This window comes from Paralichthys olivaceus, chromosome 21, assembly GCF_024713975.1.
Source record: "Paralichthys olivaceus isolate ysfri-2021 chromosome 21, ASM2471397v2, whole genome shotgun sequence".
NCBI classification, from domain to species: Eukaryota; Metazoa; Chordata; class Actinopteri; order Pleuronectiformes; family Paralichthyidae; genus Paralichthys; species Paralichthys olivaceus.
The window spans coordinates 11,127,455-11,140,928 of record NC_091113.1 but is presented as its reverse complement, the minus strand read 5'-3'; the positions used below and the strand labels follow the sequence as shown (position 1 = coordinate 11,140,928).

The 13,474-nt window shown below is 45.3% G+C and overlaps 1 protein-coding gene and 1 long non-coding RNA gene across 11 annotated transcripts in view; one reads left to right on the top strand and one right to left on the bottom strand.

Annotated features, from left to right (window-relative positions):
• raraa (retinoic acid receptor, alpha a) overlaps positions 1 to 13,474 on the bottom strand; it is a 140,103-nt gene that overhangs the window by 29,145 nt on the left and 97,484 nt on the right. Inside the window, exon 1 of one of the 10 annotated variants that reach the window (XM_069517095.1) lies at positions 7,932 to 9,068. The exons of 8 other annotated variants lie outside the window; for them this stretch is intronic. In XM_069517095.1, coding sequence (XP_069373196.1) covers positions 7,932 to 8,109 — 178 coding nt within the window. In that variant the 5' untranslated portion in view covers positions 8,110 to 9,068. Of the gene's footprint in view, positions 1 to 7,931; positions 9,069 to 13,474 lie in introns of those variants that run through there. One more of the 10 variants, XM_069517093.1, reaches the window with a different exon arrangement.
• Positions 9,589 to 11,087, top strand: LOC109644346 (uncharacterized). The gene is made up of 3 exons (XR_002203804.2): positions 9,589 to 9,722; positions 9,842 to 9,933; positions 10,957 to 11,087. It is a non-coding gene; the product is annotated as an uncharacterized lncRNA (long non-coding RNA).

Here is a 13,474-nt window from a genome sequence, read left to right as displayed (position 1 = left end):
GAAGAATGGGTGAAGAGAAGGGAAACGATAACGACAAAATGCTGTAACATACTAAATAGGACGGGGGATATAGGTCATTCAGTAACAGACTCAATTTGCCAATGCTGGCCTGTTGGCAGCCTCTGGATGCAGGCCAAGTCTCCATCAGTCACACTAGAACACTAATAATATCAGTCACCCGGCCAAGCAAGCCCCCCCCCCCCCCCCCCACCTCGTCTGTCTGTTGTCTCCTTTCACATATTTCCTCGTTCTTTTCCTCCCCAGTCGCTCTCCGTTGCTTTTTGTTCAAAGGAGAAAAGGGCAAAAATCCAGAGGCCAAAAATGACATTAAACCCCCTAAAAGGCTCCACAGAGATTATTGTTTGAAAATGCCAGCTCTCCTGGAGACCCCCCCTCTCTATTCTCCTGGTGCCTGAGACACCCCTATCCCTCCCCTCTCTCTCTCTCTCTCTCATTTTCTTTCAGCTGAGCGGTGCTGACAGCCCAGACACAATAATCCAGCTCTTTTGTGGAACCGCCACAGTGGCAGCGGCACTGTGCAAAGGTTTCCCACGTATGGCGCGAGGGCAAAGGGTGTCACGTCGTGGCGGTGGCACAGAACAGCACCGTGACAAGTGAAGGGGCTGGTCACTGTTACTACGCGGTGCCATGCTGTGTCACTTGACAACTGTGGTTCAAATTGTTGCCACCTTTTCCATTAGTCAGCTCTCCGACTGGAGCAGAGACGGAGAGGAGGAGAAAGCCCTGCTGTGAATGTATCCCCTGTACCTATCATTTTTATCTGTACAAAGCACAGCAGAGGCTTCTGCCTCGGCCACATAGTTGTCATCAGAGCACAAATCAATCAGAAGGGGAAAGTAATACGAAATAGTAACATAAGAGTAATTTAGACATCTCTTTCCCAGTCTCCCTTCAACTTTTTAGCCAACTATGAAAAGCATTCTCTCAGGTTACAGTCAAAAATCCTGTGGATTATCAGAATGTGCTCCCTCCACTCTAAGTCCAGCATGGCTGCATATTTTCTTATCGGCCTGCCTGCCTTATCCAATCTGAGGGAACATCCAGGCCAGTAGGGCTTTTAAAAAAGATTACTAGGAATGAAGAATCAACTAAGACATTTTTGTGTCTGGTTTCATACAGAGAAGAGGACCCATGCCATCCTGATGGCTTTATCTCCACCTCTCTCCCAGAGCATTATCTCCGTATTTGAAACATTCAGAAACAAACACTAGTAGGTCAACAATTTAACCCTACCAGGGCTCTTACCCTAGCCAAGAGGGTTGCCTATTTATTTGTCGCAAAACAATGAGAGCTCCTCAGAATCTGACACGACCACTTAATTATTGTGATATCTACCTAGCAACTATCTCTCTCTCAGCCGAGGTACTTCACCAACAATGGCCCAGATAAGACACTACAGGTCGCTGCAGAGGTTAGACAATGCACCACTCTGTATAGAAGGGGGCTTCCTGATATCAGAATACCTCCCTTTCAAAACACAGAGGCTCCTTTCATAACAAACAGGATCCAGTTGTTTCAGTCTCCTCTCAATCACCTCTCTTAACCTACATGTGTTAGGAGCTGCTCAGCTACAGGGCATCTCTCAGGTCACACAATACTAATACCACAAACAGGGTTATAGGGAACAAGTGGCCTGTAACCTGAGCTTGTCTGCCTACTTCAGTCTCGCATGTTGTCCTATCCATCACAATCCAGCAGGACACTCTTCCCACCTCAGCCGTACTGTTGGAAGTCTATTCCATCCCCAGTCCCAGGTGGGCCTTTAAGAGTCAAATGTCATAGGCCAGGCTCCAGCCAGACACTCAATGAGTATGAAATGATTCAGAGGAGCTGTGGGAAAGAGACGATAGTGGCGTCCAGACAGACTGAGCTCGGAGTCATCAAATGGGACCTGACTGAACCAGGTCTGAGCGGGCCTGGGCAAAGATAAAAGAGGGGAGGATACACAATATGGATATCTAAAGTTACTTTAGAAAGAAGCTTCCATAAATCAAAAATAAAACAGAGAGGGTTTGTCTCCCTCAAAATAATTGCCTTGTTTGCACCCTGGAGGCCTTTTAAAGACACCAACACCAAGTATTATGAGAGCCAGGCAAATAAGGACTCCATCTACTAACCACAGTTAGATCATTTGAGACACTGTAACATGTCTTCTATCTTAGGAGCTGGGCCCGCTACCTCTTTGAAAGCACAGTTGTAGCCGAGGGGTGTTTTTTGTGTGCGAAAATAAATAAAGTAGGTGTGTGTGATTTCGAGCTCCCTCTCTTTTATTCTGGCATGAGACACAAACAAGCGCAAAGGCAGAGTGTTCTCTCTTCCTTAGTTAACAAAGCTGACTGAGACGGCAGCAACACGGTGCTATTTTTTGCCCAGACAGCAGGAGAACTGCCAGCCTCTTGTATTTTTAGCTACTAACCTCTACCCTATTTTCACGGTTATCCCACTCTGTAAATAGGCGGGCATTCCATTGTAGTGTGTGTGTGTATGTGTGTGAGACTACTTGAGGTGTACACAGTTGCCTTCCATGAGATGTTAACACAGTTCCCCAGAGGCAGACTGGGGATGAGTGTGCCGGTGAAAGCAGAGGTTCTGTGCTTTGGCCTAGAGCTAGTGGCCTGAGAGCGAGTGTGGCTGACTGCACAGGAGAGGCAGCGGCAGCCAGTGGTCCTCTGCATCTGATGAAACAAGGCAACATTCCATGTAATCACTCTATATATAGCGGATGCTGGCAAAAGGGGGGTTGGAGGGCAGGAAATCTTGTAAAATATGAGGAAAAATTAGGGCAGGCGAGCATTAAAGATTAATCGTGACACTGACTGCCCTGCTCGGGCTTGCCATGTGGAGAATGCCACCATGGAGATGGGAAACAGAGAGGGAGATAGAGATAAAGTGGGGGAGAGAAAGGAGACACTTTGGGAATGAAAATGGCTCGCAGATGAATTCTAGGGTGATGAATGTCCCTGGTTCAATACCCAGATGAATTTATGTGTGCTCTATTATGAGAGAGTGGGGATGAAACATGGGAGATAGAGCTGCGAGATGGGAAGGGGGGAGAGACAGAGAGAGCCCCTCTCAATGTGCTGCTGAGCTAGCCATGCAGAGCCCATAGCGAACAAGCCATCTGTAGAGATAAGTAAAGAAGTGATTACAACAGGCCCAGCTCAATTTCTGACAGTTGATGCTTGACTGCCCCCGTAGAGCCGAATTGATTTAAATGAAGAAGCTATGAATATTTTAAAGGGTAGAACCTCCCTTTAACCTGAAGTGTTTCCCCCCCAATCCTGTGTGTGTGTGTGTGTGTATATATATATATATATATATATATATAGTGTGTATGTGAGCATAGTGTGTGTATGTGAGCAAGTGCACACACTATGTAACAGAGGAGAATGCAATTATTGATAGTGAGATTATGACCCTATTTTGACAATGTCTGCAATCAGCTGCCTTCTTTAAGCCCTGATGAATCAATGACACCGCCTGGATCTTTTATGCCTCCCCTGCTTTGTTCATCAAATTGAGCTCTGCAGTGTACACTGTCCCTTGTTTGGGGATTTAGCGTCAAACCAAACTGTACAGCGTACAGTACTCTCTGACTGATGCCTCCGGCTAATTCTCTCTACAAACAAGCTGGGGCCCATCAGTGGGTTTGAGCATGTGTTCATGTGTACACAAAAAAAAACTGCCCCAACAAAAGTATGCTGAATTTCTGACATGCTCAATATGGAATGACATTGCAATATGTCAACCCTAGGAGAAAATAAACGTGCTAGTCAGCTATAGCATTGTTTGTGTGTCCAAAAGGCAGTTGTTCCGCCAGTGTTCGAGGTGATGGACCACACCCACTTATTATGCTTTGAAACGACGATCACTATCAAACAAAAACAGGTCCGTCTGTTGCTCCTGTTAACCTTGTGCCATGGTGAACATCCATGTCCGAGGGCATCTCTATTTAGTAAACGATGAATTGCATTTAAATCGGCAGCAACTGCACTGGCGGGTGGTGGCCCGCTGCCATTTTGGGAGCGAGTGATGGCAGGTTGTGAAATGCTGCCCTGCGGCCTTTCCCGGGAGAGTGGCGGCAGCGGCGCTGAACTCCCTTCACCCTTTGACATTACAAACATACCTTGATGACAAAATGTGTTATTGATGTTCACCTGAAGGTGAAAGCAGACGTGTTTCTGTGGACACACGGCTCTCTCACACACACACACACGCACGCACGCAAACACACTTTGCTGTAGCGTTCCAGGCGCTCAGGGTACTAAATCACTGTCGCCAATGGCTGAAAGGGGTGAGGCTGATGTGGTGCAATACAAAGCCTGCTTGACGCTTCCCTTGAACAGGGGACCTTGCCTAAATGCTGTCCATCCATCCTGCCAGTTCCATCAAGTTGGGATCAACAAAATCCCAGGAGGAATCTCTCATCCGTCTGTCCATAAACCACTGATGTTCATGAATGCAAAAAATGTTATAATGCTCAGGGACAGGGAATTGACATAAAGTACAAACACTGCAGTGTATTAAGAACTGGGATTTGAATTACTGCTTCAGGTCAACCAAGTCACAAGCTGTAATTTTACTGAAGTTGTAAGCAGCTTTGCCAAGAAATCCTGAGTGGATTGATCAAGAAAATAAATGTGGTACTCAATGTTCTGCACTCATAGGTGACCCTTCTCCTGCTGTTTACAACAGCAACCCCCCTTCACTGTCAGAAAATGACAGTACTCAAGCCAAGTCTGTTCCGGGACAGGACAGGCCCCTCTCTGTTTATTCAACGTTGTTCGTGTTTTTCCCAATTCTCAGCACACACTTGCCAAATAAGATCTGCATATATAAATAAAGAGGGGGAGGAAGTGATATACTCAGTTCTTTCGCAAGGCCAACACCAATCTGCTGGCCTGCACAAAGTCCAAACGCATCACCCACAGTTTTCCATGTTGCTGCCTAACAGCATAAACATGCTCTTGTTGTGCTGTCGGATGCTGCAGCCTCTCAAAAGGCCAAAAGAGAAACCACATGGGTTTACGCTTCACCGGGAAAGCTCAAACTTTCATGTTTTTTTTCTTTGCACAAAAATCCACTCATTGCCCAAAATTGCTCCTGCTTTTACAGCCCATTGCAGTGAAAAACAATAAAATACCATCTGGTTTTTCTTGCTAGGCAAAAGGAATTATGTACTTAAATACCATGAGTCAGATTAAGCTACCAGTTGCTGAACCCACAGACACTCAATGTCCAATAGCCCACTTGGCATGCCCTGTCTTCTGAAGACAAACCAGTTAAAGCTGGCTTCTCTTTGCTTCTCTCTTTGGGGACCCCCAAAAAGACCACTTTCTTGCGTACTGTAGAGCCTGGGAAAAAAACAAAAGAGCAAGAAACCTGTATGCTAGTGAGTGTTTGAGCGCACCATGCAATCCCTCTTTCCTTCATACCCCCATTTTTTAGTGTGTGACAGTCATGTGAACAAGGCCATGCACATTCTTTCATGCATGAGCCCATAATTGCTGTAAAGATTCTGACAGGCGCTCAGTGAAAAATCAAGTGTGTTTAATCTGCAGGGCCAGGGCCTTTTCACCATAAAGATTCAGCATTGTTTCTCTGAATATAACTGGATTACAGGTGGCTTGCTGACACTGCGTGTGGCTAAGCAAATGTGCAGAAAACAGCAGCATGAAAATAGCCACACAACTACAGTTGCAGCATCTTTAAGGAGCTACTAAAGTCAGGGATGAAGCCGCCATATGATCTGGATGTGTGCCCGGCCATTTAATGGGTTCGGGAGGCTGTTTTAGGCCAGATTGACTGAGGCGAGGATGTCACTGAGTGCACTCTAAGAGCCAGAGAGCTCGTCTGCAAAGCCTATAATGAATAGTTAGATCCAACGTGGAGAGGTTAAAAAAGGACCAAAAAGGAAAAGCACTGAGGAGGTTAAAATAAAAATAATTTAAACTCCACTAGCAATCTGTTTCTAAACCCACGTGCAGAGGATGAGACACCATGAGACCACTGTCTGTGTGAAGTTAGTATTATAAGGAAAAAAAGACCAGGAAAAGATAAAGCCAGCAGATGCTTTTGGGATTGCCTCATGCTTTTGAGCCTGGCTGGTTTGGAATCCTGCTTAAGAACAAGGGGTGAAAAACCAAAATCTTGCTCCGTTTTGCCTGTTGTGTTGTTTTCTGCCCCTGTGATCCAATAAGCCTCCGAGCCACGTGATGACACTAACGGATGTTGTGCCTCTCTCTCTACTCTACAACCCCCTACTGCCACTGCTCTCTGGTTGTGCACTAAATTTTTCATTACATTCAAGCAGTAAGGCAAAGAGCAGATATGCCACCACCATTCACCCACCGAGCCTCCCAACCTACAACCCTGCCGCTGAGCAAAACAATGTGGAGTCGAGTGAGGGATCAGAGATCTTTTCCTGGGCCTACATCTCCCCCCACCAAACACACACAAAGTCTCTCTCGGACGAGCTCACATGGTTTGAATCAATGCTGCCACTAGAGCTCTTAAGTGAGCCAGTTTGATAAATATTATCAAGCTTGCAAGATATCTGCTTTGAACAAATATCTATGCGAATTGTCCCATTAGTCGAGAGGAATTTCTAATCTCATCTGACTTTGAAAAACAAGCGGCGTAATAAAAGAGAAAGCGAGGGAGAGAGAGAGAGAAAGACTGCAGCGCAAACATGACCATTTTTTGCACGCTTTTGTTGTTACTGCCAAACATCAGAAATTCCTGTTTAAGTTTCCCTTTGTCACGTGTTTCTATAGTCTGGAGACGAGGAGGAAATTGGCCCTTAAGAGCCTGTGGAGATTCCTGCCTTTTTACGCTCCTTCAGCTGTGAAAGACAACAGAGCCATCTCTTCTATAAAGGCCTGCTCCGAGCTTTGTGCAGTGCAGCTCCTTTGAGGTTAAGAACGAGGAAGGCCTCTGTGATACTTTGTTGTTGCAATAAAACTCTCGCTTTTTGCAGCAGATACAGTAACAGTGAGCCTGAGATCTGAGACCTGAGATCCCCTGGCTGGGCAGGGGGTGGAAAACTACACACCAAAGAAGGACATGTGCACACCAAATCACTTATCCAATCCAAGTCTTACTGAGATTTATAAACCACCGTGCTATTTTTAGACATCACTGATGGGCACATCAGCCACCCAAAATTATTTTAAGCTTATGAGTTTAAATATTTCTTCCAATATTATAATGTGTGACACAGCAAAAAAATGGGTGAAATATATGACTTAAACACTACAATTTGAAATGAATTCTCACAACACACTGTTAGAATTGTTTCTTCAGCTTGACTTAACATTAATCACTCGTTTAAAAATACATTTAATTCGCGCAAGGACCTGATTAGAGCATCAAATGGACAAGACAGTTCTGTTTAAAAGGCCGCGGCTGCCCAGGAAACTGTGGGTTCAGCTATCCAGATTAACCAGGGGAGCCGAGGGATAGAACTGGCAGGAAAGTTTGATCTGATTAACGCTGGCATGGCTTGCAAAAGCTTGTTTGTATTTAGCGCATATTTTAGGAACACAAAAAGCTTTGGATAACGTGGCCTGGATCAGAGCGCCGCAGTCACACAGAGGTTTTCCTCCGAATAGGAAGAAAAACCCAACCTGGGCGCAGAGAAGAGGGGGAACTGAAAGTGGGTCAAGTATATATTATGCAGATATGAAGCTCAATGATGGTGGGAACATGCAGCGCTGTTTGGAGCACGTTATGGGCTTTAAATGATTGAAATAACACGGAACTAAAGGCCTTATCTGAAGGATTCTGTGGCCTGGTTGAATTAGCAAAATCTTTTTTTGTATAGCAGGGAGAATATGCACCTATAAGCGAGGACATAGTGGTTTTAACTCGAGCACCAATTAGTGAAATGAAGTTGAGGAGGCACCTACAGTGATTGGAGCCGTTCCAGTGCTGGTTCCTGATGGACGTGCTGTAAGGATGGGGCGCACCGGGCACCAGTCCTTTCTCCGGGATCAAGCATCCTCTGCTCTGGTTGTAATAATCCATCATTAAAAACGGGTTCGGGCTGGGATTCAGTCCCACAACGTCCACACTCTCATACATCATACGACGCAGGACGACAGCAGGGGGTTATTTGCAAAAAAAAAAAAAAACACAACCAACTATAACAGTGGCGTGTGGACGACAACGCACGAGCCTGGTTGGTTTTCAGCTGTCCGCCAGCAAGAGGTAGAAAGTGACTGGGGACAAACGGAGGGTAAACTGCATTAAAATCGAAGGAAAAGTGGTAAATCCAAACACAGCGGGGACATCTGAACATTTGGCATCTTCTTACCGAGCTGTATTGATCAAAAGAGCGCACCGAGGAGGAGGAGGAGGATCAGTGTCTGGAAAGAACCTAATCTGCTGCGCTCAATTTGAAAACATGATTCAAGGGGACAGTCTGCAGCATGGTGTCCGACGCAGGGACACGACTGCACGGGGAAATAAAAATAAAAAAAATATTAAAATTAAATCTTAAACGACCCTGGATAACTTCAGCAGAATATCTCGCTCCTGTCGGCCTTGCTCAGGACGCACGCACACGGCAACATTTGGGGCTGGAATCCACTACAAGCCGCCAATTAAATCCCAGGGAATAAAAAAGAGAAAGAGAAATCTCCAAAGTCGAAAAGAAAAACGAACGATCGATGGATGAGAAGGCGCAGATATCAGACAGGGAATTCCGCCCTGGTTGCAGTTTCTCCTTTGGGTTGCGCTCGGTCGTCCCGTTTGCGCCCGCCGTGGGTGGACTCCCGTCAGCTCCGCGGAGTAAGCGGTCTCCCTCCCTCCGTGCGCCAGGCTACAACGACCGGCAGCTGCCCTCGGTCACAGCCCCGCTCCCTGACATCCAGCTCCGCACGAAACGCGCAGCACCGCCGCCGATATTTGTGTTTGGGGGAGAGCGAGAGGAGGCTAAATCATTCCCGCACCAAACCGAGCGGCTATCATGTTCTGCAGAAATGTGACAAGGCTCAGCAGCTGAGGGATTTAGCTCCACCTCCACCAGGCTCTCTTTTTCCTCTGCTCTTGCCTTCCCTCGATCTCCTTTCATGCGTGGCCCCTCCTCCGTTTAACCCCTTCAGGGACGTCACCGTGGATCTCCCTCTCTCCACACACAGGCCGTGCATGGGACTGTGATGAGGGGTGGGGGGGGGGCCTCCCTCAAATTTAGGTGCGGGGACTTTAAATAGGAATGCATTTGAGGACACGATTAAGTTATATAAGCTCAGTAATGAGTCTTTCATATCTTTACACAGAGTTCATGAGCATAATGAATGCTGCATCACACTGTATCTCCCCCCCTCTTTTTTTCCTGGAAGTTCTCTCTATGTTCACACTCTTTATTTGGGCTCCTCCTTCTAATTCGACCCTCTCCCCCATGCTCTCATCAGTCCCTACCCCTTGATTTTTTTCTCCCCCAGCCGCTGTCTCCCTAATTTGCCTAATGCTATGCAGCTGAACTTTTCCTGAACCCAGGGAAGTAGGCAGCCTCACCTCCTGGTGACCCACTGGCTGACTCGGATTCGCCTCTCTGGCTCGCTCTCATCCCACATTATTCAAGATTTCCCACCTTGTACACTCTCAGTGTAACACCATTTCACCCCAGTGCGGCCCAGAGAGGCGCCTCAGTTCACCCGGCACACACAAAGCAACAAAAGCAAAGTCACCCAGTCATGGTAAGTGACACTTAACTTTTCCCACAGTGTAGTTACAGCTGCAAGAAAGTCTAGGAAGTTGTTCTGCCTCAGAGCTGCATCGCCTTCTTTTAAAAGGTTACTCCACCTTTACTCTGCAGCATTCCATGCAACATTGTTGCAGCTTGTTATGGCAACATGCAGCTGTGACATCTGTGACGCCGTGCCAGAGCTAACACAGCGCAAACGTATGGTATGTATGATTCACTGATGCAAAAATCAATGCAGAGAGAATATAGTGGCACACAGAAAACACTTTCAAACATCATGTCTGGTGTTGTGGTGGTGACAGGCAGCTTTCCATAAACATTGACCTCAAGTTGCCTGCAGTGGTAGAGATTAAGGACAAACCACTGGATGTAATTTTGTTAGGATTTATCACATATTATGTGAAAAAAATGTTGAATTCGACCTCTTAAAATAGAAGCCCACATCTGAACATATCCAGTATATTTAATCATGACTGCATCGGAAGCCTGAGACAAGGTCAAGAGGAGGAGAGGGCGGTGTCTATGATCGTTCAGCTGTCTATAATGGATGTGGAATTTGAAGAATTTTTCTACTGGTGTGGCATCTCATTGTGCCTTTTCAAACACATCTGCATGACACGACCAAAAACCAGTGTGACTCGTGTTGTAATGTGCCCATCTCCGTGAATGCCTCTCCTCCCCCACGTTGCCTGTACCTGATCCACAGGCCACAGCTGGGTCTGACCAACACCGTTTTTGAGAGGGATTATCTGTGTGGAGCCGAGGGGGGGTTGGCCTGCTCCGCTCCCACTGACTGTGACACTTATTTAATGCAGACCCCTGTGTGTTTACCCTGCCTGATAAGAGCCCAGTGTGCAGGCCTGGGCCGTGGCGACCCCTTGCCTGCGCTGATAGCACAGCCACACATTCCTTGACAGGATTAGCCCTATGAGTAATGGCTGTCAGAAAATGCTAATTTTCCAGGCTCTGTTTTCTTCTCCAAGGGGGGAGCATTCATCCTCGGGTAATACCCTGTGATTGCATAAAACAAGCTAAGAGATAACGGATTGCTGATCATTGCTTATTGAGAGGGGGAGGGAAGAATACAAGATTAGACCTGAAAAACGTCCCTTTCCCACATCAGCTTTCTCCCATTTGCTTTTTTTTAAAGTCACTTCGTCTCGCTTAATAAAACCTAATATATCAAGGCGCCTAAGATTAAATAAATGTTTTTTTTTATTTCACAGGAGGAGAGAAAGGGGAACAGAGGGCTCCTCAGGCCAGACAGTTTGGGAATTAGGTGTACGCCATTACATAAGTGGAAAAAAAGAGCACTGCTTTAGTGCCAGATGGTGTCCAGTCTGTACATGAGAGTTGCTCGTCACTGTGCTCACATAACAAGACATACAACACACATGACAATTGGTGCTGTAAATTTAGGAGGAGTGAGTGTGATCTAAAGGTCTCTGTTGCATTTTCACGACGAGAGTCACGGGAGGTTCAGCCCACATTAATACACTTGTCCAGGTGGCTGTTCTTGCTCCAGCATCAATAAGCGCCACACTGCTGAGAACATGGAAAAGTACTCTGGCATGCATACAAAGCCACAGAGAATGAGATTGTGTCTCAATCCCTTAACTTGTCACCATGAGGACAGTCTTACTTTTGTGGCTCGAGACTTAAAATTAAGTTTTGTTGCATAAAGTTGATGTAAACCAACCGGGGGCCTGATTTTGGCAACATTCATATGTGGAGGCCTCTCAGGATTTAATTTATAAAAGCATGAGGTATGTGATATGTTGCAAATGACTACATCGCACACATTGAGTACAAATTGTCACATGAGGGTTTTGAGCTATTTGGCTCTCTCCTACAGCTCTTTCCCTCTCAGACATAAACTTAAAATTTAGATACATTTACTTAACACACACTCACCCACCCACCTACACTCTCCTGTGTGACATATAAGCTGCTCTCATACATGCACTGAATTTTCCTGAGGGGCTATTTTTTGAGAGAACACAAATGGTCAAGTCAGAGTGAGTCCACGTGAGAATACAACAGGAAAGCGATTTGGTGTGTTGCTGACATGTGACAGATACAGAACTGAATTTAAATATCAGTATGAAAAAGAGGAGATAAAAAAATGTAAAATTGGAGATTAGAGAACTTGTGGTAATAAAGGCCAGTGCTGGTATCAATGTACTTCTGCAAGAGAATTTACACCTCCTGCATGCCAGGCACCGTCCCTCACCTGAATGATTTGGACAGTTTTCTGTTGTTGTGAATGTGTCTGACCAGGACAATTTTCCGGACATTGTGAGTTCCTGTCTTGTTTTGTTCTGTGTTCAGCAACGGTGCACATAGCACCTTAACCACCGTCTGCCAGTGGTTTGTGTGTCATAAGCAAGAACAACAGTTAAATGCAAAATATACTGCAAAGTCATTGCCACAAAAGGTAGAAGTACCACATATTTCTTTCATGGTTTGAAATGCTACCCACTACAAAAGAAGGCCTGCAATGTCCACATTTCCCTTTCATGCACAAACTGTTGAATAAGCATGTGACTGCATTAAAACCTTCTTATTTATATTCTTTAGCGGTTAACGAAACACATTTCTTCAAACAAGGCAACAGCACACATAGGCTTTTAACATCTTTGAAAGAAAAATAAATAATGGCACCATGTAGGCCTGTGGGCCTAGTTACATAGCGCTCAAGCTCAACAAAGGCCCTGTTAATACCTGGTATTTACATCCATCTAAAGTGATCCGATCACAAGTGGACAGCTCCAAGTACGTCAGTCCACACCTGGCATTAGAAAGCATCTCCTGTGACAACTTGTAATCAGATGTCATGCCCCTGCTCGATATACAGATAAATCTGCATTTGTGATCACACAGACCAAATGATACAGATTTTATAGTCTACAGATGGGTCTGCTTTCAATGTGTTTGTTTATTGGTGTGTGTGTGTGTGTGAGAGAGAGAGAGAGAGAGAGAAAGACAGTGTCAGGAGGGGCTGAGCGAATTACTGAGACTCACACAGCCCTACAACTAAGTATTCTGTAAAAATACAGAATCAACATGAGGGGATCACTCAGGTCTCAACGGAGCCATTTACAATTATGGCTTTTAAGAAACCCAGAGAAAGATATCAAAAAATTACTTATATGTAATTATTCATTTACATTATATATTTTCATTTAAAAGCGTATGTGTAACTCCTGGATTGAATTTGATCAAGAGCTGTTTTGTTACAATTACATTGGTTGAGATCTTCCTCTTTTGCAGGCAACTTTAGAATGAATAAAATAGAAATCAGTAATGAATAAAAAATAAGACTGTTTTAATGCAGACACACTAGAACTATAACACTTGTATGCACCAAATGAGCATTTAAGAGCAGGTTTTAAAATAAAAATATATATTGTGTATCACAACATAGTCTACAAAATAGTTCAACATTATTTGTAGGCCACATTATAGATGGTTATGAAAGTACAAATACAATAGAGGGATGCAGCGAGCAGTAAACGCGTCCTTGATTTGGAGCAAAGCTGGACCTTAAGAGTCTAGCAGAGAGATGGGGGAGGGAGAGAGGGGAAGATTTTTAGGAGGGAATTCAAAGAGTTTTATGGGCAAGGGCGGAGAGGAGATTGCTGGCTGGACCTTGAGGGTGTCAAACTATTTTTACTGCCTCACTCTCCTTCTTTCTTAGCCCAATCAGGGGTGTTAGGAAGTAGTAAACGCTGCTCCCCCTGC